General features: G+C 36.0%; 1 protein-coding gene across 3 annotated transcripts in view; it reads right to left on the bottom strand.

Moving 5' to 3' along the window:
• Nucleotides 1-24780, bottom strand: part of GALNTL6 (polypeptide N-acetylgalactosaminyltransferase like 6) — a 1222748-nt gene that overhangs the window by 706160 nt on the left and 491808 nt on the right. For all 3 annotated transcript variants that reach the window (XM_025385422.1, XM_025385423.1, XM_025385424.1), the window contains one exon: nt 11320-11458. In XM_025385422.1, the coding sequence (XP_025241207.1) occupies nt 11320-11458 (139 nt within the window). The remainder of the gene's footprint in view (nt 1-11319; nt 11459-24780) is intronic.

Genomic DNA, 24780 nt, shown 5'->3' with positions numbered 1-24780 from the left:
TGACCAATTCTTATCTTAGAAAGCCAGTTTAATAACTGCCTGACCATCACCTGATGGTTGCCTGACATTTCTGGTGATGGGGGACCCTCTCCTGCCCTGCTCATGTCTGCCTGACTACGTACTGTAACATTGATATTTCTTCCATCAGTTGCAATCTTCTCTTAAGCCACTCAAAATAACTTTTTATTTTAGCTATTGCAGCCTTCAACTCTAGAAGTTTTGTTTGGTCTTTTTTGTTGTTTTCTAATTTCTCTCTTTATTTATGTTGTCTATTGAATGAAACATTATCATAATACCTTTCTTTGTTTCTTTTATTATGTTTCCTTTAGTTCAGTGGAGGTATTGATGATGGCTAGTTTGGAGTCTTTTTCTGTTATATTTAATCTCTGATTTCTCTCACAAAGAGTTTGTATTACCTGCATTTTTATTATTTTGGGGGGTCACACTTTACTGATTCTTTGCATGACTTATAAGTTGTTGTTGGTAACAGGATATTTCAGATGATATATTTTAGCAACTCTAAGTACTGATTATTCTACCTCCCACTTGGACTTGTTATTGTTATTTGCTTGTTTGTTTTTTTTTTAGTAACTGGTTTGACTACAGTAGCCCCCACCACCCAACCCCTACATCCATGGGGGATATGTTCTACAACCCTTAGTAGAAGCCTAAAACTGCAGATAGTACCTAACTCTATATTTATTATTATTTTCCAGTACATACACACCTATGATAACATTTAATTTATAAATTTGGCAGAGGAAAGGATTAACAACAATAACTAATAATAAAATCAAACAATTATAACAATATATTGTAATAAAAATTGTGTTAATATGGTCTCACTCTCTCTCCAAATACTTTATTGTACTGTACTCACTTATTTTTTGACTATGATTGACCACAGATAAATAAAGCCTCAAAAAGTGAAATCACAGATAAAAGAAAACCACTGTATTTTGGTGAAGTCTGTTTCTTTTCATCACATGGTTAAGTCTCCTGTGTGGCTCCTCGGGGAGCTGTGGCTTTGGGAACGCCCACATTCAGCCTGAGATGACAGCAGTATTCGCAGGGATTTCTTTCTCTCTTTCCTGACCACATCCCACTGTTAAATACCACTAATTGCTGGTTGATTGCTTTCTTGTTTTTAACAATCCCCTAGGATATAAATTATTCTACACACGAATCTATTCCATTTGTGGTTCATTTGAAGGGTTAGTTTTTGAAGTCTCTCTGTGATATTTGTTCTGACACTAGAAGGCATCCTCCCAAGTTTCTCATTCTTTATTTCTCCATTGCAGAATGGCTGGCCTACAGTCTAGGCTGTGTGTTCATAAATATACAAACCACCACCATCCAATTACTTTTCATCACAGTCTCTGCTGTTTTTCAGAGTGACCTTAGATTTGAACTTCTCTATGCAATGTTGCAAAGAAGTCAGTTTCTTTGGGAAGATATTTGGTGCTATATGTTCTGTGCCTTGCTTTTCTCTCAGGCAAAATCTCTGAAGCAAAGCTCTGGAGATAAGGGTAGAGACAAGGCCAAGATGCCTGGAAGGACACCCTGCTCTAGAAAGTGAGCCCTCAGGGAGAGGGGACCAGTAGCCTGAGAACGTCTCTGCTTGCATCACTCACGTGAAACCACCACATCACAAACTGCGCAAAATATAATAAGGGCCTGAAATATTCTCAGCATGCTATACCAGACATAGAGCCTCTGTTTCATGTGTGGTGGCTAAGAGGAAGAAGAGATGCCCACCTCTGTATTATGATTACCCAAGGCTTTCTCTTAGTAACAGGATACAAGGAGCAGGATGAGAGATACTGAAGTCCTGCTCCTCCTAGGTAAATGGCTCTTGGATTCGGAGTGAGGCCAACAGAAAGCCCTGTGTTCTTGGTTGCATCTGTCTGAAGTAGTGTCTCTGACTTGCTGAGTTGGGAGAGAAGGATAGAGTGGTCCTCTTCTTTCAGATACCACAAATTACTTTCTTACCAAATTTTCATAAATTGTCTTGAATAGATGTTTATTCCCTTTCTATTTGCCTTTAGGACCATTTCGAGAGACTTACATATTTCTAAAGAAATAATTTTCACCAACTTCATCAGGGAGCAAGTCAGGGGAGTACCTTACGCTGACATGCCAGAGTCAACCTTTGGATGACTTCTTTATAAACTCATCTAAGTGCCTGTCACTCATATGCTTAATAAATAATTGTCAGATAACTAAAAATGTGCTTTGGGTAAGAGCACATTTGTTATTGAAAAATACTTATCAGGATTTCTAATCTTGATAAAGTATGTTTTAAGATAACGATTTAAGATAAAATTTATAGATAAATTTTTCTTTTGTAAAATCAAGTACAATTATCTGTGAATGTTTGAGAATGAAATTAATAGTTTTTAAGTGCACATTTAAAATATTCAAATCAAGAATCTTTATAAATGATATAAATTTATTAAAAATTTAAATGATTTCCTCTGTACTATGGTAACATGCACATTGATGGTTCAACCAATTCTGTTTAACGATTAAGTTCAAGAGAATACGTGATATATCTACCTTAATTTTTTAATTTGAATGAGCATGAGATTTACAGATTATCCTTTTGCAGAAATCACATTTATTAATGCCATTGTTTGGCATCACAATCTAAGTGCTAGTGATTACTTTGACAATAGTTTAAGATTACATGGCTTGCTGATTTGGAAAGGAAGCTCCAGCATTCTCTTTAAAACAGCAGAATTTTCTTATAGAATCATTCTTTATTATATATAACCTAAAATCTTAAATCACTGTCTCTCATTTCAGTAAACTTCTGTGGGTAGGAGTAAAAAGAGGAAGGGTAAAATTTAGAAATACAGTTGCTAGATAAACCTTACAGAGCAATGTATAAGATTACATCAAATTTTCAGATTTTTTTTCTTTAAAGAGTTAAAATTATGAATCTATTTCTCAAACCTACACTTTTAGTTTTATTTATTTGATACTTATCATAAGGTTATAAAGGATATTCTTCGATATTCAACACACGATTTTGAAGCAGCCACAGTTTATTTTCATATTTTTTTTGTATGTGCACTATTTTCCCATTGTTATCCTTTTAGACTGCAGTTCCCTTATCCTTGTCCTCATTCAGCCTTTCTTTTTTTGTTGTTTTTGTTGTTGTTGTTGTTGCTGTTGTTTTGGGGGGGATGGAGTTTCACTCTTGTTGCCCAGGCCAGAGTGCAATGGTGCAATCTCGGCTCACAGCAACTTCCGCCTGCTGGGTTCAAGTGATTCTCCTGCCTCAGCCTCCAGAGTAGCTGGAATTACAGGCACCCGCCACCACACACAGCTAATTTTTTCTATTTTTAGTAGAGATGGGATTTCACCATGTTGGCCAGGCTGGTCTCGAATCCCTGACCTCGTGATCCACCAGCCTCGGCCTGCCAAAGTGCTGGGATTATGGGCATGAGCCATGGCGTCCAGACTCATTCAGCCTTTCAAAGATCCAGCCTCATGGTCTGTCAGTCACTCCAAAAGCTTAATGTCTAACAAGTCTTAAACTGTTATCTCTCAAAGGAAGATTTTTGTTTCACTAGGGACACACCTCTTAGTTCCAGTGATAAACATCTTTTGTCTCTTTCAGGCTTTAGTCAAGAATGAGAGGTATATCTAAATTTTTGTTGTTATTTAATTATGGCTTTCTGTAATGACCCTTAGAACTTATGTACTAATGTCTGTATTACTGTGCGTACAATTGGTTTTCAAAAAATATTGAAGGGTACTCACTTAAACAACAGTTTTGAAAGATGGTTTCTACCTGATTGTAGCCATTCCTTCTTTCAATCTGTTGCTTATCATTTAATTGCTTTATTTTTTAAGTAATATTTAGATGTACCCTAGGCTGGAATAGAGTTTGATTTAAAGGATACATTTCCCATCTCTGTCTCTGTGGCAACATTCACACCTAATTGGAGTGCATGAACAGTCATTTTAGCTTATTTTGCTTCTGAATTCACTTGTAAACTTGTTGAATGAAGGTACTTAATCAAGTTCACAAGGATGTCATAATAAAAATGGAAAAGGCAATCAACCAGTGCTATTCATTTTTTATGTGGCTTTTGAAATTGAGAAATATAAAAAATTATTATTGCACATTTTTGGATGGTTAAACTCAAATATGTTTGCCAAAAAGTTCTAGAATTACATAGACGAGAGTCAAAATGGATTACGTTTTTCCATTATGCATAAAAATAAAATAAAAACTATTCATAGTATATTTACTAAATCTTATTTGAAAGAAATTGAATACATATTTATTCTTCCTAACAAACTCAGAATTGACTCATAAAATCTAAGTATTTACAATTTAAATTTTGAAATTAGAATACACTAGGTCTCCTTATATTTTACATCTCCATGATATGACTGGAAAATAAAAAAAGGAATCAGAAAGATCATTATCAGAAGACAAAGAAACAACTGAATAGATCATGCTATCGCTGATTTGGTAAACCACATCCCAATTTTAATAATCTTAGTACATAGTGAGGAACCTGAAGAAACTTGCATCCCTGCTTATGGAAATGAGCACATAAACATTCAAAATTGCCATTTGACTTGTTCAGCATCACAATGCAAGTCATGCAAGACAATATATTAGAATCATTATTCAATATACTTCATGGAAGGCAGGAGTATTTAGAATATAAGGCACTGAAAAATCAAGAGTTTGCTCAAAAGTCTGTATATGTTGAGAAATAGCCTATAGTGCTTACTTTGTAAGTACTTCATGTAAGTATGGGGTAAGTGTATACTATTTATCACAGGAGGAGACTCCTTTTCTCTACAGATGTGCCCATGTGGCAGGACAGTCATTAGACAAACACACCTGGCCTTTCTCCACCTTTTCAGAGTTTCTTTCCAGGAGAAAGAGATTTGTGGGTTTGGGTTACAAAGCTTACTGCAGTTGGCCAGCTCTGTCTTCATTTTTTTCTGCTTTGGAACCTGCCTGCCTGCAGAGATCAGTCATCTTATTCTGCCATCCATGACTTAAGCGTGACAATTTCGCTTATGTTATCCAGCTATGTCTGTGACTTGAAGACTGAATGTGCCTCATTCTGCACTTCACTATTGAGTATAATACTTGGCCTATATCTAAACCATGCTCACCAATTGAATTTCAACAATAATAAAGAGAATGTTTTCATAGCAAATCATTTCGAGGGCCATCTCTCAAATGGTTCTGAAACTACAGGAAACAGGGCTACATTAGTCTGATATAAACACAGCCCTACTGAAAACAATCATATAATCCAAGAGGTTGAAAAGATTCTCTTCGACAGAAATAGTTTTAGCTTCATGGCTTTGACAATCAGTGGAGTACTGAGTGTTGAGAGAACACTCTGTGATACCTCATACTCCATTTATTGTCAAAGCCATGAAGCTAAAACTATTTCTACCTGGGCAATATTAGTGATATAAAAAAAGATAAAAAGTCACAATACAAAGTGAATCTACATTAATTTTAAAATATCTCAGCTAATCAGCCACCTTAGAAGTCTATCTCGGGTAACATGTATGTGCATAAATATTTATCTATATAAACACATAAACTTTTATAACAGCCAAAAGAAAAATGAAACTCATATCAAAGATGCATTTACCCAAAATTGCCGTGAAACCTACCTCAACTCTCCTATTAGAATGGTTCTTCTATCTCTTTATCTCAATTATTGCTTTTTTCATAGATACGAATTTTTCTGACCCACATTAATTACATTAATTGTATCATGCTTACAGGGTATTTGTGATAACTTTTGATGGATTTTTCCATATCCAGGGAATAACACTTGCTTAAAAATTCTTCAATTTTATCTTAGCAACAACATATTCATGCACAAATTTATTAGAGTTTCTTTTCTATATAGGCCATTCTTACATAGTTTTCTATTTCCCTATGTTATATGCATATTTCAAATAGATGTCTTATGTCTCCCATCCTGAACTATAAGTTAAATAAGGTGCTCCATAGCATGCAAAGCATATATGTGACATCTCAGGTAGACGACTAAATACAAAGACATGGCAAAATCAATATACTGAAGAAAAGCTTAAAGTGTGGCAAAACAAAACCAGGCCACTGAGATATTCATTGACTGGACATTTGTCATACAGAAGTGCTCATTGTAAAATTCTTATCAACAGTGTGTTAAATAAAATATTTAATACAATATTTAAAATAAGATGTTCTAAAGAGAGATTCAAGCTGATCACAGGCACTATGGATACAGACATGACTTGGCACTAACAGAGGAAGGGAGTGAATATTTAAAATACATCAAGTATGTGCTCAAAAATATGTATAAAAATCAACCAGGGTCAGGCACAGTGGCTCATGCCTATAACCCCAGCACTTTGGGATGCCAAGGCAGGCAGATTGAGGTTGGGAGTTTGAGACCAGCCTGACCAACATGGAGAAACCCTGTCTCTACTAGAAGTACAAAATTAGCCAGGCGTGGTGGTGCATGCCTGTAATCCCAGCTACTTGAGAGGCTGAGGCAGGAGAATTGCTTGAACCCCAGAGGCAGAGGTTGCAGTGAGCTGAGATTGTGCCGTGACATTCCAGCCTGGGCAACAAGAGTGAAACTCTGTCTCAAAAAAAAAAATAAAAATAAAAATAAAAATTCAACCAAAAGTGTAGGGCTAGGTGTATATAAAAAAAGATTTAAAAATTGTACATACCAAAGCATAGATAGTGTAAGAAGCTGAAACAATTTGTAAGATAGAGAGATGTTAAGAGCATTTGGAAGAAATATAAAAAAAATTAAAAACAAAAGTGAAAAGCTTGAAATTTATTTTTTGGATAAAAGTAAGACTGATCTGTTGTGGGAAGTCAGGGACCCCAAATGGAGGGACCGGCTGAAGCCATGGCAGAAGAACATAAATTGTGAAGATTTCATGGACATGTATTAGTTCCCCAAATTAATACTTTTATGATTTCTTACACCTCTCTTTACTGAAATCTCTGAACATAAATTGTGAAGATTTCATGGATGCTTATTACTTCCACAATCGATACCCTTGCTATTTCCTATGCCTGTCTTTAATCTCTTCTTCTTTACTTTAATCTCTTCTTTACTTCCCATCATTTTCGTAAACTGAGGAGGATCTATGTTGCCTCAGGACCCTGTGATGATTGCATTAACTGCAAAATTGTTGGTAGAGCATGTGTGCTTGAACAATATGAAATCTGGCACCTTGAAAAAAGGAACAGGATAACAGCAATGTTCAGGGAACAAGGGAGATGGCCTTGGACTCTGACTGCCAGTGAGCCGGGTGGAACAGAGCCATATTTCTCTTCTTTCAAAAGCAAATAGCAGAAATATCGCTGAATTCTTTTTCTCAGCAAGGAACATCCCTGAGAAAGAGAATGCACCCCTGAGGGTAGGTCTATGAACGGCCCCCGTGGGGGCGGCCATCTTTTATGGTCAAAGCCGAAGGGATGATAAAAGCCCCGGTCTCCTGTAGTGCTCCCAGGCTTATTAGGACATGGAAATTCCTGCCTAATAAATTTTGGTCAGACAGGTTGTCTGCTCTCAAACTCTGTCTCCTGATAAGATGTCATCAATGACAATGCATGCCCGAAACTTCATTAGCAATTTTAATTTCGCCCTGTCCTGTGGTCTTTTGATCTTGCTCTGCCTCCATTTGCTTTGTGACACTTTATTACCTTGTGAAGCATGTGATCTCTGTGACCCACACCCTATTCGTACACTCCCTCCCCTTTTGAAAATCACCAATAAAAACTTGCTGGTTTTACGACTCAGGGAGCATCACGGAACCTGCGGACATGTGATGTCTCCCCCGGACACCCAGCTTCAAAATTTCTCTCTTTTGTACTCTTTCCCTTTATTTCTCAGACCAGTCAATGCTTAGGGAAATAGAAAAGAACCCACATTAAATATCGGGGATGGGGTTTCCCTCGATACTGATCAAGTTATTGCACACATGCCAATATACTGTCTTTCATCTATGGCTTGTAATTAAGGATATCTAGTGCTGATTCGGAAATAATAAAGCCAAAAAAGCAGTCTATTTTTATACTAGTGAAGAAGAAATGAATCAGGAAATTTCTTTAAAAAATACCTATGCATTAGAATTTCTGAAATAACTTGTCTTAAATATTCTTCATAGTGAACTAGAATGTGCACTACATATCAAAACATATAAAACCATGATTTTTTTAAACTAAATATGAGAATATGAAAGAGTGCAGAGCACTTAAATATACAGGGAGTGACCAACATAGTTTATCACATGGCATAAGTCCAGCTAGTATGCTTTAGAATAAGTTCGAGTTCAGTTAAATGTCAAGATAGGAGTCCCCATATCTTCCATTGCAAAATCCTAGAATAAAGAAAAATAAACTCTTCCCTGCTAGCACTCTGAGACTGTAGTTTCAGTTGGCTTACTGAAAAGGAAAAGTTTCTTAGAACTGTTATTTTTATTTTAAAAGTCATACAAAGTTTGCATTCTGTTCTATAGATTGTGTCAATATAAAAACGCTATGGTCCATCACTTTCAGCCTAGTTAAATAGATAATACTGAAATATGTCACAAGTTGATCTTATAATTTCAAAGAGCACTTACACAGAGCTGCATACTCTTGTGGATAAATGTACCTGCCTTTGGTGAAGCACAGATGAAATCAAACGCATAATACTTTAAACAATGGGAACCTGTAAGACATTCTTTGGCTCTCCGTTTCCTGCAGGTGGGGCACTGGCAAAATCAGAGGTGACATCAGACTCCTCTTCCAGCATTGCTAAGAGTCAAATACTGACCTTACCAAAGTCAACCTTATTCTTGGTAGTATCAGGCTTAACACTTTCTTTTTATCCATTTCAAACCCTCTCAAGGTTTTTGTTGTTGTTGTTGTTGTTTGTTTGTTTTCATATATTTTTCTTTTTTTTCTTACTACATGACCACTTGTCCTATTAAATATCCAGCCTTAGTAACTAAGTTGGAATATTATCACAGATTATATTTTGGCCATATTTTTCTTCTGTAACATTTATTATAGTGCTTTCCTCATACTGTAAATTCAGTAACCCTAATAAAAATTTCAGAATTTATTTTACATCTTTCCATTTTTTTTTCCCATTATTACATGAGAAGATCTTTTCTTGAAAGATGGTGATTACACTAAAAATAGTCTTTGAGAAGAATGGGAATAACTGCCTTCTTTTGACTTCAGTGATTTTCTCCACTGTTTCTAAACCTGTCGTTATTTCTACTTGAATACACACTAAGAGATTGAGATTAGAAGTGTGGGGGTGGGGGCCAGGTGCAGTGGCTCATGCCTGTAATCCCAGCACTTTGAGAGGCTGAGGCGGGTAGATCACAAGGCCAGGAGATCGAGACCATCCTGGCTAACATGGTGAAACCCCGTCTCTACTAAAAATACAAAAAATTAGCTGGGCATGGTGGCAGACCACTGTAGTCCCAGCTACTGAGGAGGCTGAGGCAGGAGAATGGTGTGAATCCAGGAGGCAGAGCTTGCAGTGAGTCGAGATCATGCCACTGCACTCTAGCCTGGGCAACTCTGAAGTGTGGGAGCAGGGGGCAACTAGATAGATAGAAATTATTCTCTTAGCATATTTATTATGCCAACAATGCAATTTAATGCATCTTTGATTATGTGCAATTAGGTATTAAAATTTCTCGTAACTAGAAATGTTCTTGGTCAGTGAGAATTACTGTAGATAATTTCAGGTAACCTGGGGATAATTTGGCTGGTTAAAAGGCCTGCGTCAACATATAAAGCACTCAATTTAGGAAAAAAATGATTTGTTCTTCACATTAGTCCTCTGTTTAACTATATTGCGAAATGCAACTTCATATAAAACATGAGGAGAAAAACAGTAATTATTTCATAATTTTAAATAAATTTCTAAAGATACAAAATGGCAACTAGAAAATAGTTTTTCAAACCATAATGTACTGATTTTTTTCTAAAGGGTCAATTATCTTTGCACAAAGTTAAGGAGTTTTATTTGCTTTAAATTACTGGTTTAATTTAGATTTCTAACTCTTATTTTAATTAGTTGCCCTGGTTTTTTTTTCCTTTTCTCTCTGTTACACCAGAGTTTCCAAAGGAAACTTGTTGGGTTGTTGTGGGTGGAAGGATAGCTGTATTAGTACAGTTAGATAGATTTATCAGATACATGTGCCAATACTACATTCCAAATTCTTATCACTTTCCATGTTCTCAGTATCCTTTGGCATTGTTTATGCTATCAGATAAACAATAACACAGTAAAATGAAAAGTACAGTAAGTGATGTTAGAGGTAGATGGGGGTGGGTAGAGAAAAGATGGATTTTGGGTAAGTATATATAGTACTATAATTTAAGCTATAATATGCAGTTACAATTCAATACAAACTGAACTCCCTGTCAATAGATAAGCTACTTTAGATCAAGTTCATAAAGTGACAGGAAATTGAACCAAAAATCATTACTTATTTTATTTATTTATTTATTTATTTTTAGATGGAGTCTCGCTCTGTCACCCTGGCTGCAGTGCAGTGGCCGGATCTCAGCTCACTGCAAGCTCCGCCTCCTGGGTTTATGCCATTCTCCTGCCTCAGCCTCCCGAGTAGCTGGGACTACAGGCACCTACCACCATGCCCGGCTAGTTATTTTTTTTTTGTTTTTTTTTTTGTTTGTTTGTTTTTTGTATTTTTTAGTAGAGACAGGCTTTCACCGGGTTAGCCAGGATGGTCTCAATCTCCTGACCTCGTGATCCGCCCGTCTCGGCCTCCCAAAGTGCTGGGATTACAGGCTTGAGCCACCACGCCCGGCCTCATTACTTATTATTTTTGGATTATGGATGCATTCATTTAGGGTATTCTTTATGAAAATGCAACAACCATGGCACTAAATCTGTCTGGGGTGAGAATTAAGTTCATAAAAGACATGCACATGTAGACAGTTCTGGTAGCTCTAATAACCAGCAAAAAATATTTGCTTTGTAGTTTACATGATCAAAAGTTTAAAGTATGGATATTGTCTTAAAATATTTCATTTTAATGAGTTAACACAATCAACAAAAATTTGTATTTAATATTTTTCAGAATTATTTTGAAATTTTAATGGTTACTCCAATTTAGGTCAAGTATATTTAAGATGATGCAATATGAGTTTTATCAAAATTATTGGGATAAAATATTTGGTTACATATCTCACAGCGATACACATTTAAAAAAACAATCAAAGGACAAAACAAACAAACCAAAAAAACCCACCCTGATCACTGATGTGCTGATACTCACTTAGCATGACGAATATCTGGCAGAGACCTCTCTAGCGCAATATTGTTGCTGACGAAAATATTAAAACCATTTTCCCTGTAAGCTGAGTCATCATGGTCCTCTTCAGTAAGGGGGTAAGGTTTCCCATGTTCACCTTTCCCTAGCAGGAGAAAACAAAATGAGATTATCATCTCTCTAAAAGCCATTTTATCTTCTAGAACAGATATGAAGACTGGAATGTGTATCATTACCTATTGCTGTGCTCTGCAGAAGGAGCTAGTACTAAGATTTTATTGTATTATTTTATTTTAATTGCCTTTAAGTAAGCGAAATATACTCAATATAAAAAGCAAACAACACAGAAGTAGAAAGTGTAATCTCACATTGCAGAACCACTGCCAAAATTTTTAGTGTATGTTTATTAATATTTGTATGCAGATTCTAATACATATACTGATTTGTAATTTGACTTTTTCCAGAATAATTGTATACTTTTCATTTACTTCCAATACTTGATGTTATTTGATTGTATTCCAATTTACACCATTTCACTGAAAACATACTATTATTTCTAATTTTCCCATTACAATGAAAATCTTTGCTTTTCACAGTTATGCATTTTTGAAAGGGAAGCATAAATTCCTAGAAATGCAATTACTGAGATATCTTTAAAGTACTTATAAGAGTTTTGACACATCCTGAGACACATTGCAAATTTCCAACTTCATCAGTAAAATATATATTCCTCATATTTTAATTTGACATTTCTTGATTACTATGAATTAATAATTCCTTATATTTCTATCATTGGTGTTTCTTTCACTGTGAAATGACTGTTCAAGCATTTTTAAAAACAATTTTTGTTTTTTTACATACTATTTTATATTTTTGTTAATTATATATGCTGCAAATATTTTATTTTATTAAATCTAATTAATTTTTTAATCCAGATTTTATTTTTTCTTTTATAATTTCTCATTTTATATTTTACATATTTACAAAGAAGATCTTCCCTAGTCCAATATCATTTTTAGTATCCATTTAAAAACTCAGAGTTGTATTTTAGCTATTAAAATTTTTGAAACATCCGGAATATGTTTTGGTGTGAGAAGTGAGATAAATATAATTTTTATTTTTTTCAAAACAAAAGTTCAGACAGTTATAGAAATACCATTTATTGAGGTTGTTCACAGTGGCTCAAGTCTGTAATTCCAGCACTTTGGGAGGCCAAGGCACGCTGATCACCCGAGGCCGAGTTTGAGACCTGCCTGGCCAACCTGGCGAAATGCTGTCTCTACTAAAAATACAAGAATTAGCCAGGCGTGGTGGCACACACTTGTAATCCCAGCTACTGGGGAGACTGAGGAATGAAAATCGCTTGAACACAGAAGGCAGAGGTTGCAGTAAGCCAAGACTGGGCCACTGCACTCCAGCATGCATGACAGAATGAGACTCTGTCGTTAAAAAAAAGAAAAAAAGTATTGAGTAAGTTGCTTTTTCTTCCCTGCTTTAAAACACTACATACAAAATTTTGTACACTTGCTCGTGCATATTTAAAAATTACCATGGCATTTCACTGTTATGCCAATGCTTGCACTGGAAACATCATAGTAGTAACCTCTTTTAATGTATACAAAGCCATTTCTTGCTGTATTCTTTTTCCAACTAATAACATGTTTACTTTTCTGTGTGAACTGTTTAATAAAATGGCCTTTCTGGATTTTGTTTTTCAGATTACATTAGATTTTCTGGTTCATTCTTATATAATTGATATTTTTATATGTATCAGCTGTTTTTCAAGTGTTGTGCCCTTGGACCTCAGTGGCATTTTATACAATTTTCATTCTTTTAGTCCTATGCAATTTTTGGTAAATTTTTGTAGATGTGTTTTATCTTCATTGCATTATGTGTAGTATCCTTTCTTTCATTACATTTTTCTAAATGGCACACACTATATATTTTTATACTTCTTATTCAGACATCATACTGAACTATTTTTTAAATAATTTTTAAAAACTAGTGTTTTACAGATACACAATGTTTATTTCAAATAATAATATTTTGCCTCCTCTTTCTTCATAACTCACAATTTCTTATCTAATTATATAGTTAACAATAAATAATTTGTAACAGGCATTTACTCTGGTCTTGACTTTAATACAATTGTTAAGTATTACAGATTTAAGCTGAGTAATTAATATGTATTTGTATGTGTATGTGTTTGAGTGCCTAATAATATGTACTTATAACTCATCATTTAAGAAAGAATATTTCTAGTACCCTTTAAAACAAGGTGTTTATTCATTAATAGGATATGGAAGTTTAAAAAACACTTTTTAAAAATCTTTAAATTTTTTTAATCTTTATATTTTTCACTGTAGTAACCTTGATTTACAAACATGTTATTCATTTTGTATTACTAGAATTCAAAATTGTGTTAGGAAATTTGGTTTCCATATCAGTGATTCCTCAGAAAAAAGGCATCTTTCTTTTCTTAGTTTCTTACTACTACTGCCCTTAAATTCAATAGTGCTGACCGCCAAGATCAAATGGCTGGGGATTGATAAGAAATTATATTCTCACAAAGCAGACTGAAAACCTCTCCAATCAAAGGAAAAGAAACAATATGTTTAAATGACATTTGGCCTTAAAAAACCAAAACCAAAAACAAAAAACAAAACTTCTTCTTTGCTTCCCTGTTTGATTTCTTAGGAGAAAATGTCACTTATTACTTTTCAACCTAAATGGAAAATAAATCAGTGAGAAATTTCATGTCTATAGCAGCTAGTTATTGAGCATCTGTAATGTACAAAGTATTGTGTTACATTACTTCATATAAATTTTTTAACCCGACACAGTTACATCTTGGCATAAACATTGTGCTACCTAAGTTACATGTAAATAAATAAAAGAGACACTAATGTTCACTAGCACTTCCGTAGTTACAAATTAGCCATATAACGTGGGGAAATGTTTAAAAGACATAAATCTTTCTTCCATTAATGACAAAATTAGCTGTAAGGTCTCTTGGACTTATATAGTCTGTGGTTTTAACTAGCTCTATGTAATTCCATAAATCCTATTTAAAAAGAAAATTTTATGCCAGGTGCAAGTCAATAAATGTGATACACCACATAGACAGAATTAAAAACAAAAATCATATGATTATCTCAATAGATGCAGAAAAAGCATCTGACAAAATCCAGTGTCCCTTTATGATGAAAACCCTCAGTAAAATAGGCATAGAGGGGACACACCTCAAGGTAATAAAAGCCATTTATGACAAACCCACAGGCAACATTATATTGAATGGGGCGTGGGGGGTTGCAGAGTTCAAAGCATTCCCCTGAGAACTGGAACAAAACAAGGATGCCCACTTTCACCACTTCTTTTCAACATAGTACTGGAAGTCCTAGCCAGGGCAATCAGACAAGAGAAAGAAATAAGGGGCATCCAAATTGGTAAAGAGGAAGTCAAACTGTCATGGTTCACCAATGATATAATCATGTACCATGAAAACCCTAAAGACTCATCCAAAAAGCTCCTAGTTTACTAGTTTACTGAATTCATTTATCATTACAATGAACATCTTTACTTTTCACAGTTATGCATTTTTGAAAGAGAAGCATAAATTCCTAGAAATGGAATTACTGAGATATCTCTAAAGTACGTATAATGGTTTTGACACATCCTGAGACACATTGTACATTTCCAACTTCATCAGTAAAATATATATTTTTCATATTTTAATTTGACATTTCTCGACTGCTATGAATTAATAATTTCTTATATTTTCATCATTTGTATTTCTTTCACTGTGAAATGATTGTTCAAGCATTTTTAAAAATAATTTTTGTTTTTTACATACTATTTTATATTTTTGTTAATTACATAGGTTGCAAATATTTTATTTTATTAAATCCAATTAATTTTATCAATAAAATTCATTTACTGATAAATGAATTCAGTAAGGTTTCAGTATACAAAATCAATGAATACAAATCAGTAACACTGCTGTGTACCAACAGTGACTAAGCTGAGAATCAAATCAACAACTTAACCACTGTAATAAGAGCCAATAAAAAAAAAAAAAAAAAACAAACTTGGGAATATACCTAACCAAGAAGGTGAAATATTTCTACAAGGAAAACTACAAAACACTGCTGAAAGAAGTGACTGATGACACAAACAAATGAAAACACATCCCATGTTCATGGATGGGTAGAATCAATATTGTGAAAATGTCTATACTACCAAAAGCAATCTATACATTTAATGCAATTCCAATCAAAACGCTATCATAACTCTTCACAGAACTAGAAAAAGTAATCCTAAAATTCATATGGAACCAAAAAAGATCCCACATAACCAAAGCAAGAATAAGAAAAAAACAAATCTGGAGGCATCACATTACCAGACTTCAAATTATACTACAAGGCTATAGTTATCAAAACAGCATGATATTGGTATAAAAACAGGCAAGTACACCACTGGAACAGAATAGAGAGCCCAGAAATAAAAGCAAATACTTATAGCCCACTGATTTTTGACACAGTGAACAAAAACACAAAGTAGAGAAAGGACAACCTATTCAATAAATCGTGCTGGAATAATTGGCAAGCTACATACAGAAGAACAAAACTGGATCCTCATCACTCAATTTATACAAAAATCAATTCAAGATGGATCAAAAACTTAAATCTTAGACCTAAAATCATAAAAATTCTAGAAGATAAAATCAGAAAAAGCCTTCTAGACATTGGCTTAGGCAAAGACTTCATGACCAAGAACCCCAAAGCAAATGCAAGAAAAACAAAGATAAATAGATGGGACTTAATTAAACTCAAAAGTCTCTGTGCAGGAAAAGATATAATCAGCAGAGTAAACAACCAACAGAGTGGGAAAGCATCTTCATAAACTATACATCTGACAAAGGACTAACATTCAGAATCTACAAGGAACTCAAATCAGCAAGAAAAAACAAAAAATTCCATCAAAAGGTGAGCTAAGGACATGAACAGACAATTCTCCAAAGAAGATATACAAATGGCCAACAAACATATGAAAAAGTGCTCAGCATCACTAATTATGAAGCAAATCCAAATCAAAACCATAATGTGATACCATCTTACTCCTGCGAAAATGGCCATAATTTAAAAATCATAAAATAGTGGATGTTGGTATGGATGTGATTAAAAATGAATACTTTTACACTGCTAGTGGGAATGTAAACTAGTACAACCACTATGGAAAACAGTATGGAAATTTTCTAAAGAACTAAAAGTAGAACTACCATTTGATTCACAAGCCCACTAGTGGGTATCTACTCAGAGGGAAAGAAGTCATTATAAGAAAAAGACACTTACATATGCATGTTTATAACAGCACAATTCACAGTTGCAAAAATATGGAACCAGCCTAAATGCCCATTACACAATGAGTGTATAAAGAAAATGTGGCATACATACCATGGAATACTACTTAGCCAAAAAAAAAGGAATGAAATAATGGCATTTGCAGCAACCTGGATGGAGTTGGAGACCATCAGTTTAGGTGAAGTAACTCAGGAGTGGAAAATCAAACATCATATGTTCTCACTTATAAGTGGGAGCTATGATATGAGGAAACAAAAGCATAAGAATAATATTATGGACTCTGGGCACTCAGGGGGAAGGGTAAAGGATAAAAGACTACACATCGGGGACAGTGTACACTGCTCAGGTGATGGGTACACCCAAATCTCAGAAGTCATCACTAAAAAATGTATCCATGTAATTGTTTTTCCCAAAACTATGCAAATAATAAAAAAAGAAAATTGTACTGTAAAGCAGCCTTTCCTTTCTTTAACTTATTTACTTATTTATTTATTTATTTATTGGAGACAGAGTTTCGCTCTATCACCCAGGCTGGAGTGCAGCGTCGTGATCTCGGCTCACTGCAAGCTCCACCTTCCAAGTTCAAGCGATTCTCCTGCCTCAGCCTCCTGAGTAGCTAGGATTACAGGCACCTGCCATCATGCCCAGCTAATTTTTGTATTTTTAGTAGAGAGGGTTTCGCCACATTACTCAGGCTGGTCTTGAACTTCTGGCCTCAGGTGATTTTCCCAGGTAGGCCTCCCAAAGTGCTGAGATTACAGGCATGAGTCACCGCTCCCTGTCAACATATTTTTATTTTTAAATTCATGTGCCCTAAGTAAAATGTATACATCCACCCAAAGCTTCTTTTAAAACATTTTTGTACAGTTATTTTTAGAATTGAGCCTTTAGAGTTAGTCACTTCTAAGACTACAAAATAAAAATTTAAAGCTACCCATTCATTAGAACATTTGTCAATTAAAGGGAAATTTATTTTATTTGTACATCAATTTGGTGTTCAGAGTGATGAATCTCATGAGATAAAGCTTTTTAAATGAATGAATGATTCTCTAAAGGTATAAAACAAAACTCATGAGTCACCAATTATGGCGTACTAGACATTCCTTCTTTGCAGTTGTGAGAATAGGATTTAAAATGGTACATTTTTATACACAAAGCCAGCAGTTTTTACTGAAAATTCTATCAACTCATCTTAAGTTCTAATAGGTAGAGCATCATGGTCTATATTGTCTCATACAGTTTTACATTGCTTTTGCAAACAACAAAACAAAATAAAGTAGAAGACTAAACAAAAAAAAAATCGTATGTTTGAATATTTATGATAATATTCAGATGTTTTAACAGTGGTTATTTCTCTATTGCTACACCTATTTCAACACTGAAATTTATAATATAATTTACTATTATCAAATATAAAATCAATTCAGCATCTTTCTTTAAATATGAGACTTAGTATACCATCTGCTGTTCAAAATAGTATGAAAGGTATGTGAGATGTTTTAAATAATCAAAATATACAAATTAAATATTACATTTAAATGTATGTTTATTAAGCAGAAAAATTGCTGTCTTACAAATATATCTTTGATACTATGTATACTCAAGGCAGATAGTAGATACTTAACATGAAATTTATGTTAATTTTCTCATTGTGTACCTGGCATTTTTTCCCCAGCTAAATGACATTTTATTTAGTATGGCAGTCTTGTACATTGGCATGCCTACCAATTTTTGATGTGTTTATTGATCATCTACTTTGTGCACCACTGGGTAGGGAAATTGAAAATATGGATAGTATAACCCCAGGCCTGAAACAGCTAGAAATATTCTATGATTGAAAAGATATAGGGAAAACTTACAAACCAGCAATTGTGAGGTGGTAACATATTTGTGGAATTGAATGAACTAAACAATAAGCCCTAGAAGAGTTTCAAAATTGTGGCAAACTAATGAACTTTGTATAAACTGGAAACTCCAATTAGGAAAAGTGAGATTTCAGCTCAAATTGGAAGAAGAGTAGAGAATTAAAATAGTTTTTGTGTTAAGTATGGGGCTAGGGAGACTTTACATAAGAAGAAATGGGGGTGAATGAATTTGTACAGACAGGGCTGTTGAAAATCCTGTTTGGAACATAATAAAATTGATCTAAATAGAGATCTCATAAGATGGAATACTGAGAGATAAAGTAGGTTTATGTCAGAAGGAGGAAAAAAAAAAACCTGCTGATGACAATTCAAAGTATTTTAACTATTTCTTACAACTAAGTAGAATACAAGAAAAACTTAAATCAGTGTTTTTACACTTTTTCTGAGGAATCTTGAGCATAAGCAGTTGAAACACTCAAGAATTTTTATAGTCAGACCTCTGCTCATATATGATTTTTTGGAGAAATTTTTCATAATTAACACAATTAAACCAGCATCCCCAGGACATCAGGACCTAGTTCCCAAACTTGCTTTTTTTCCCCCCATATATTACTTACTATTCTACATTTATGTTTGCACCTGTTAACTGACTAATGTTCCCACTGGGATGTATGCTCCGCAGAAGCAGGAACTTTTTGATCTTCATCGTAATGTCCCCAGCAGCTAGAAGAGTGACTGCCACATAACAGGTACACCACACATATTTTGTGAGTGCCATATGAAAATGAGGTGCTAAAAATTTGGGCTTATTACTCGGGGGAAATGAAGAAAGCTATTCATTCATTTATTCAAAAGCACATATTAAGCACCTATTCTGTGACAAGGTCTGGGGATGAAATGAGGAACACCACAGTTATTAACTTTAATATCAAGTTTGAGAGAAAAAAACCCAGAATACTGTGATTTAAAATGTATTTTAATAACCTACAAGAGCATTGAGAGCTGGGACTGTGTCTTTCTGTCTTTGGGTGAGAAATCAATAGTATAGTGATTTGTTCCCCTGTGAAAGGAATGGAGAAAAGAATTAATGCACTTTGTACTATGAGGCAGACAAAGGATTTATCACAATGAGATGGGACCGATAAACAGACAGTAACTACTGTTTCATTCTTGGGAAGAGGCAGGGGAGTGAGGGCGGGTGGGAAACAGGGAGATGTAAGTCAAAAGATATAAAACAGCACATATGTAAGATAAACAAGTTTAGAGCTCTAGTGTACATAAGGATTAACTTAATAAAATGGTATTGTATTAGGGAGTTTGGATAAATAAGTAGATTTTATCTGCTGTTGTGACACAAACAAAAGTAATTGAGATAATACATATGTTAATCTGCTTCACTATAGTAATCATTTTACAATCTATGTGTGTCCCATAACATTATGTTGTGAGCCTTAAATATACACAATACAATTTATACAGTATACTTTTTTAAAGGCAATGGGTAAGCAGGCAGAAAACAAGCATCACAACATGGTACTGAGAGGTGAGTGCATATAGGGAGATTAGGAATACCAACTAGGGTTTGGTATGGCAAGAGTGTGGTTTTTTATAAGGTGGAGTAGTAAGAGACATAACCAGAAAGGTAGTAAATTGTTGGGGTTGCCTTATTCTGGAAGTGGTACATCTTAATTAGAGTGAAGTGTAATAAGTTAATAACCCATACTGAAATCTCCAGGGTAACGCCGCGCACGGTGGCTCACGCCTGTAATCCCAGCACGTTGGGAGGCCGAGACGGGTGGATCACGAGGTCACGAGTTCAAGACCAGCCTGGCCAAGATGGTGAAACCCCGTCTCCACTAAAACTACAAAAATTAGCCGGGCACAGTGGCAGGCACCTGTAATCCCAGTTACTCAGGAGGCTGAGGCAGGAGAATCGCGTGAACCTGGGCAGCAGAGGTTGTAGTGAGCCGAAATCGCATCACTGCACTCTAGCCCGGGTGACAGAGTGAGACTCGGTCTCAAAAAAAAAAATAAATAAATAAAAATAAAAATAAATTTTAAAAAAAGTTTAAAGTAGCACAAGAATGTTTAATATAAAACCTAACAATAAAGAGAAATGAAGTAATAAAAATCCTGTTTGTGTAACCAAAAAAGCAGAAAAAGGATGAATCGAGGATTTTATAACAAATGAGACATATAGAAAACAAATAGCCACACTTAAATGAATAGATTCCTTCTTTTAAAAAAAAAGTTACCAAGATTAACAAGAAGAAATTTAATATCAAAATAGTCCTATATCTATTTTTTTATTTTTTTGAAACGGAGTCTCGCTCTGTCGCCCAGGCTGGAGTGCAGTGGCGCAATCTCGGCTCACTGCAAGCTCCGCCTCCCGGGTTCACGCCATTCTCCTGCCTCAGCCTCCAGAGTAGCTGGGACTACAGGCGCCCGCCACCTCGCCCGGATAATTTTTTGTATTTTTAGTAGAGACAGGGTTTCACCTTATTAACCAGGATGGTCTTGATCTCCTGCTCGTGATCTGCCCGCCTGGGCCTCCCAAAGTGCTGGGATTACAGGTGTGAGCCACCACGCCCGGCCTCCTATATCTATTTTTAAAAGTTGAAAACTCCAGGCCTAGGTGAACACTCTGATGAATTTTTCTGACATTAAAGTAAGAAACAGTAATATTACACAAATTTTTTAGAAAACAGAGGAACTTATTTTTATTTACTTGCCAGCATAGATCTGATATCAAAGCCAGGTAAGAGCATTGTGAGAAAGGAATGCTACAGATTTATGTCTCTCATACAGGTGGAGAAATCCTTAACAAAATATTAGCAAATTTAATCTACCAATATTTTAAAATATACCACGACCAATAGAAATTTATTCCAGAAATACAACGTTGGCTTAACATTCAAAATCAATCAATACCTAGTTCACCACACGAACAGAATAAAATATAGGTCTTAATGTTATCTCAGTATAGGCAAAATATTCATTGGAGTAAAAGTTGATAAACATTCATAATGAAAATTTTCAGAAACCTAGGAATAGAAGGGAACTTTCATGAATTTGACAAAGGGTATCCACAGTGAAAATACAGCAAATGCCATACATCATTGATGAAATAGTGAACACTCTCCCCTTGAGGTTAGAAACATAATGTCAAGCATCAATAATTCTATACAACTGAACCCTATCGATACTATCTATTGATACTGTCAAGTGATATAAGGCAAGAAAAAAATAAAAGCTCTATATATGTATATAGTTAAGAAAAAATGAAACATATTATTTTAGATAACATAAGTGTGTACAAAACTTCCTAAAAAATTTTAAAGTAGAAAAATTAACTAGTTAATGCGTCCAAGATTGTTACTAATGATGGTCTATATATTTCTGTTTGTTTTTGTATTGTTGCCATTGGTAGTGGTGGCAATGGTGGTGGGTAGACCTGTGTGTGGGGGGCGGGGTGGGCAGTGTTGTGTATAGTGAGATTGAGGAGATGAATTAAAAATGTATTTGAAGAGGGCAGAGCAAGATGGCCGAATAGGAGCAGCTCCAGTCTTCAACTCCCAGTGCCAGCGACACAGAAGACCGGTGATTTCAGCATTTTCAACTGAGGTACTGGGTTCATCTCACTGGGGAGGGCTGGACGATCGGTACTGGTCAGCTGCTGCAGCCCGACCAGCGACCAGCGAGAGCTGAAGCAGGGCGAGGCATTGCCTCACCTGGGAAGCGCAAGGGGGAAGGGAATCCCTTTTCCTAGCCAGGGGAACTGAGACACACAACACCTGGAGAATCGGGTAACTCCCACCCCAATACTGCGCTTTGAGCAAACAGGCACACCAGGAGATCATATCCCACACCTGGCCGGGAGGGTCCCACACCCACGGAGCCTCCCTCATTGCTATCACAGCAGTCTGTGATCTACTGGCAAGGCAGCAGCGAGGCTGGGGGAGGGGCGCCCACCATTGCTGAGGCTTAAGTAGGTAAACAAAGCTGCTGGGAAGCTCGAACTGGGTGGAGCTCACAGCAGCTCAAGGAAACCTGCCTGTCTCTGTAGACTCCACCTCTGGGGGCAGGACACAGTAAACAATAACAAAGCAGCAGACACCTCTGCAGACGCAAACGACTCTGTCTGACAGCTTTGAAGAGAGCAGTGGATCTCCCAACACGGAGGTTGAGATCTGAGAAGGGACAGACTCCCTGCTCAAGCGGGTCCCTGACCCCTGAGTAGCCTAACTGGGAGACATCCCCCACTAGGGGCGGTCTGACACCCCACACCTCACAGGGTGGAGTACCCCCCTGAGAGGAAGCTTCCAAAGCAAGAATCAGACAGGTACACTCGCTGTTCAGAAATATTCTATCTTCTGCAGCCTCTGCTGCTGATACCCAGGCAAACAGGGTCTGGAGTGGACCTCAAGCAATCTCCAACAGACCTACAGCTGAGGGTCCTGACTGTTAGAAGGAAAACTCTCAAACAGGAAGGACACCTACACCAAAACCCCATCAGTACATCACCATCATCAAAGACCAGAGGCAGATAAAACCACAAAGATGGGGAAAAAGCAGGGCAGAAAAGCTGGAAATTCAAAAAATAAGTGCGCATCTCCCCCGGCAAAGGAGCGCAGCTCATCGCCAGCAACGGATCAAAGCTGGACGGAGAATGACTTTGACGAGATGAGAGAAGAAGGCTTCAGTCCATCAAATTTCTCAGAGCTAAAGGAGGAATTACGTACCCAGCGCAAAGAAACTAAAAATCTTGAAAAAAAAGTGGAAGAATTGACGGCTAGAGTAATTAATGCAGAGAAGGTCCTAAACGAAATGAAAGAGATGAAAACCATGACACGAGAAATACATGACAAATGCACAAGCTTCAGTAACCGACTCGATCAACTGGAAGAAAGAGTATCAGCGATTGAGGATCAAATGAATGAAATGAAGCGAGAAGAGAAACCAAAAGAAAAAAGAAGAAAAAGAAATGAACAAAGCCTGCAAGAAGTATGGGATTATGTAAAAAGACCAAATCTACGTCTGATTGGGGTGCCTGAAAGTGAGGGGGAAAATGGAACCAAGTTGGAAAACACTCTTCAGGATATCATCCAGGAGAACTTCCCCAACCTAGTAGGGCAGGCTAACATTCAAATCCAGGAAATACAGAGAACGCCACAAAGATACTCCTCGAGAAGAGCAACTCCAAGACACATAATTGCCAGATTCACCAAAGTTGAAATGAAGGAAAAAATCTTAAGGGCAGCCAGAGAGAAAGATCGGGTTACCCACAAAGGGAAGCCCATCAGACTCACAGCAGATCTCTCGGCAGAAACTCTACAAGCCAGAAGAGAGTGGGGGCCAATATTCAACATTCTTAAAGAAAAGAATTTTAAACCCAGAATTTCATATCCAGCCAAACTGAGTTTCATAAGTGAAGGAGAAATAAAATCCTTTACAGATAAGCAAATGCTTAGAGATTTTGTCACCACTAGGCCTGCCTTACAAGAGACCCTGAAGGAAGCACTAAACATGGAAAGGAACAACCGGTACCAGCCATCTCAAAAACATGCCAAAATGTAAAGACCATCGAGGCTAGGAAGAAACTGCATCAACTAACGAGCAAAATAACCAGTTAATATCATAATGGCAGGATCAAGTTCACACATAACAATCTTAACCTTAAATGTAAATGGACTAAATGCTCCAATTAAGAGACACAGACTGGCAAACTGGATAAAGAGTCAAGACCCATCAGTCTGCTGTATTCAGGAGACTCATCTCACACGCAGAGACATACATAGGCTCAAAATAAAGGGATGGAGGAAGATTTACCAAGCAAATGGAGAACAAAAAAAAGCGGGGGTTGCAATACTAGTCTCTGATAAAACAGACTTTAAACCATCAAAGATCAAAAGAGACAAAGAAGGCCATTACATAATGGTAAAGGGATCAATTCAACAGGAAGAGCTAACTATCCTAAATATATATGCACCCAATACAGGAGCACCCAGATTCATAGAGCAAGTCCTTAGAGATTTACAAAGAGACTTAGACTCCCATACAATAATAATGGGAGACTTCAACACTCCACTGTCAACATTAGACAGATCAACGAGACAGAAAGTGAACAAGGATATCCAGGAATTGAACTCATCTCTGCAGCAAGCAGACCTAATAGACATCTATAGAACTCTCCACCCCAAATCAACAGAATATACATTCTTCTCAGCACCACATCGTACTTA

Source organism: Theropithecus gelada, chromosome 5, assembly GCF_003255815.1.
Source record: "Theropithecus gelada isolate Dixy chromosome 5, Tgel_1.0, whole genome shotgun sequence".
In the NCBI taxonomy this organism is placed as follows: Eukaryota; Metazoa; Chordata; class Mammalia; order Primates; family Cercopithecidae; genus Theropithecus; species Theropithecus gelada.
Note: the sequence above shows the minus strand (reverse complement) of the source record. Positions and strands in the feature narration are given on the sequence as shown.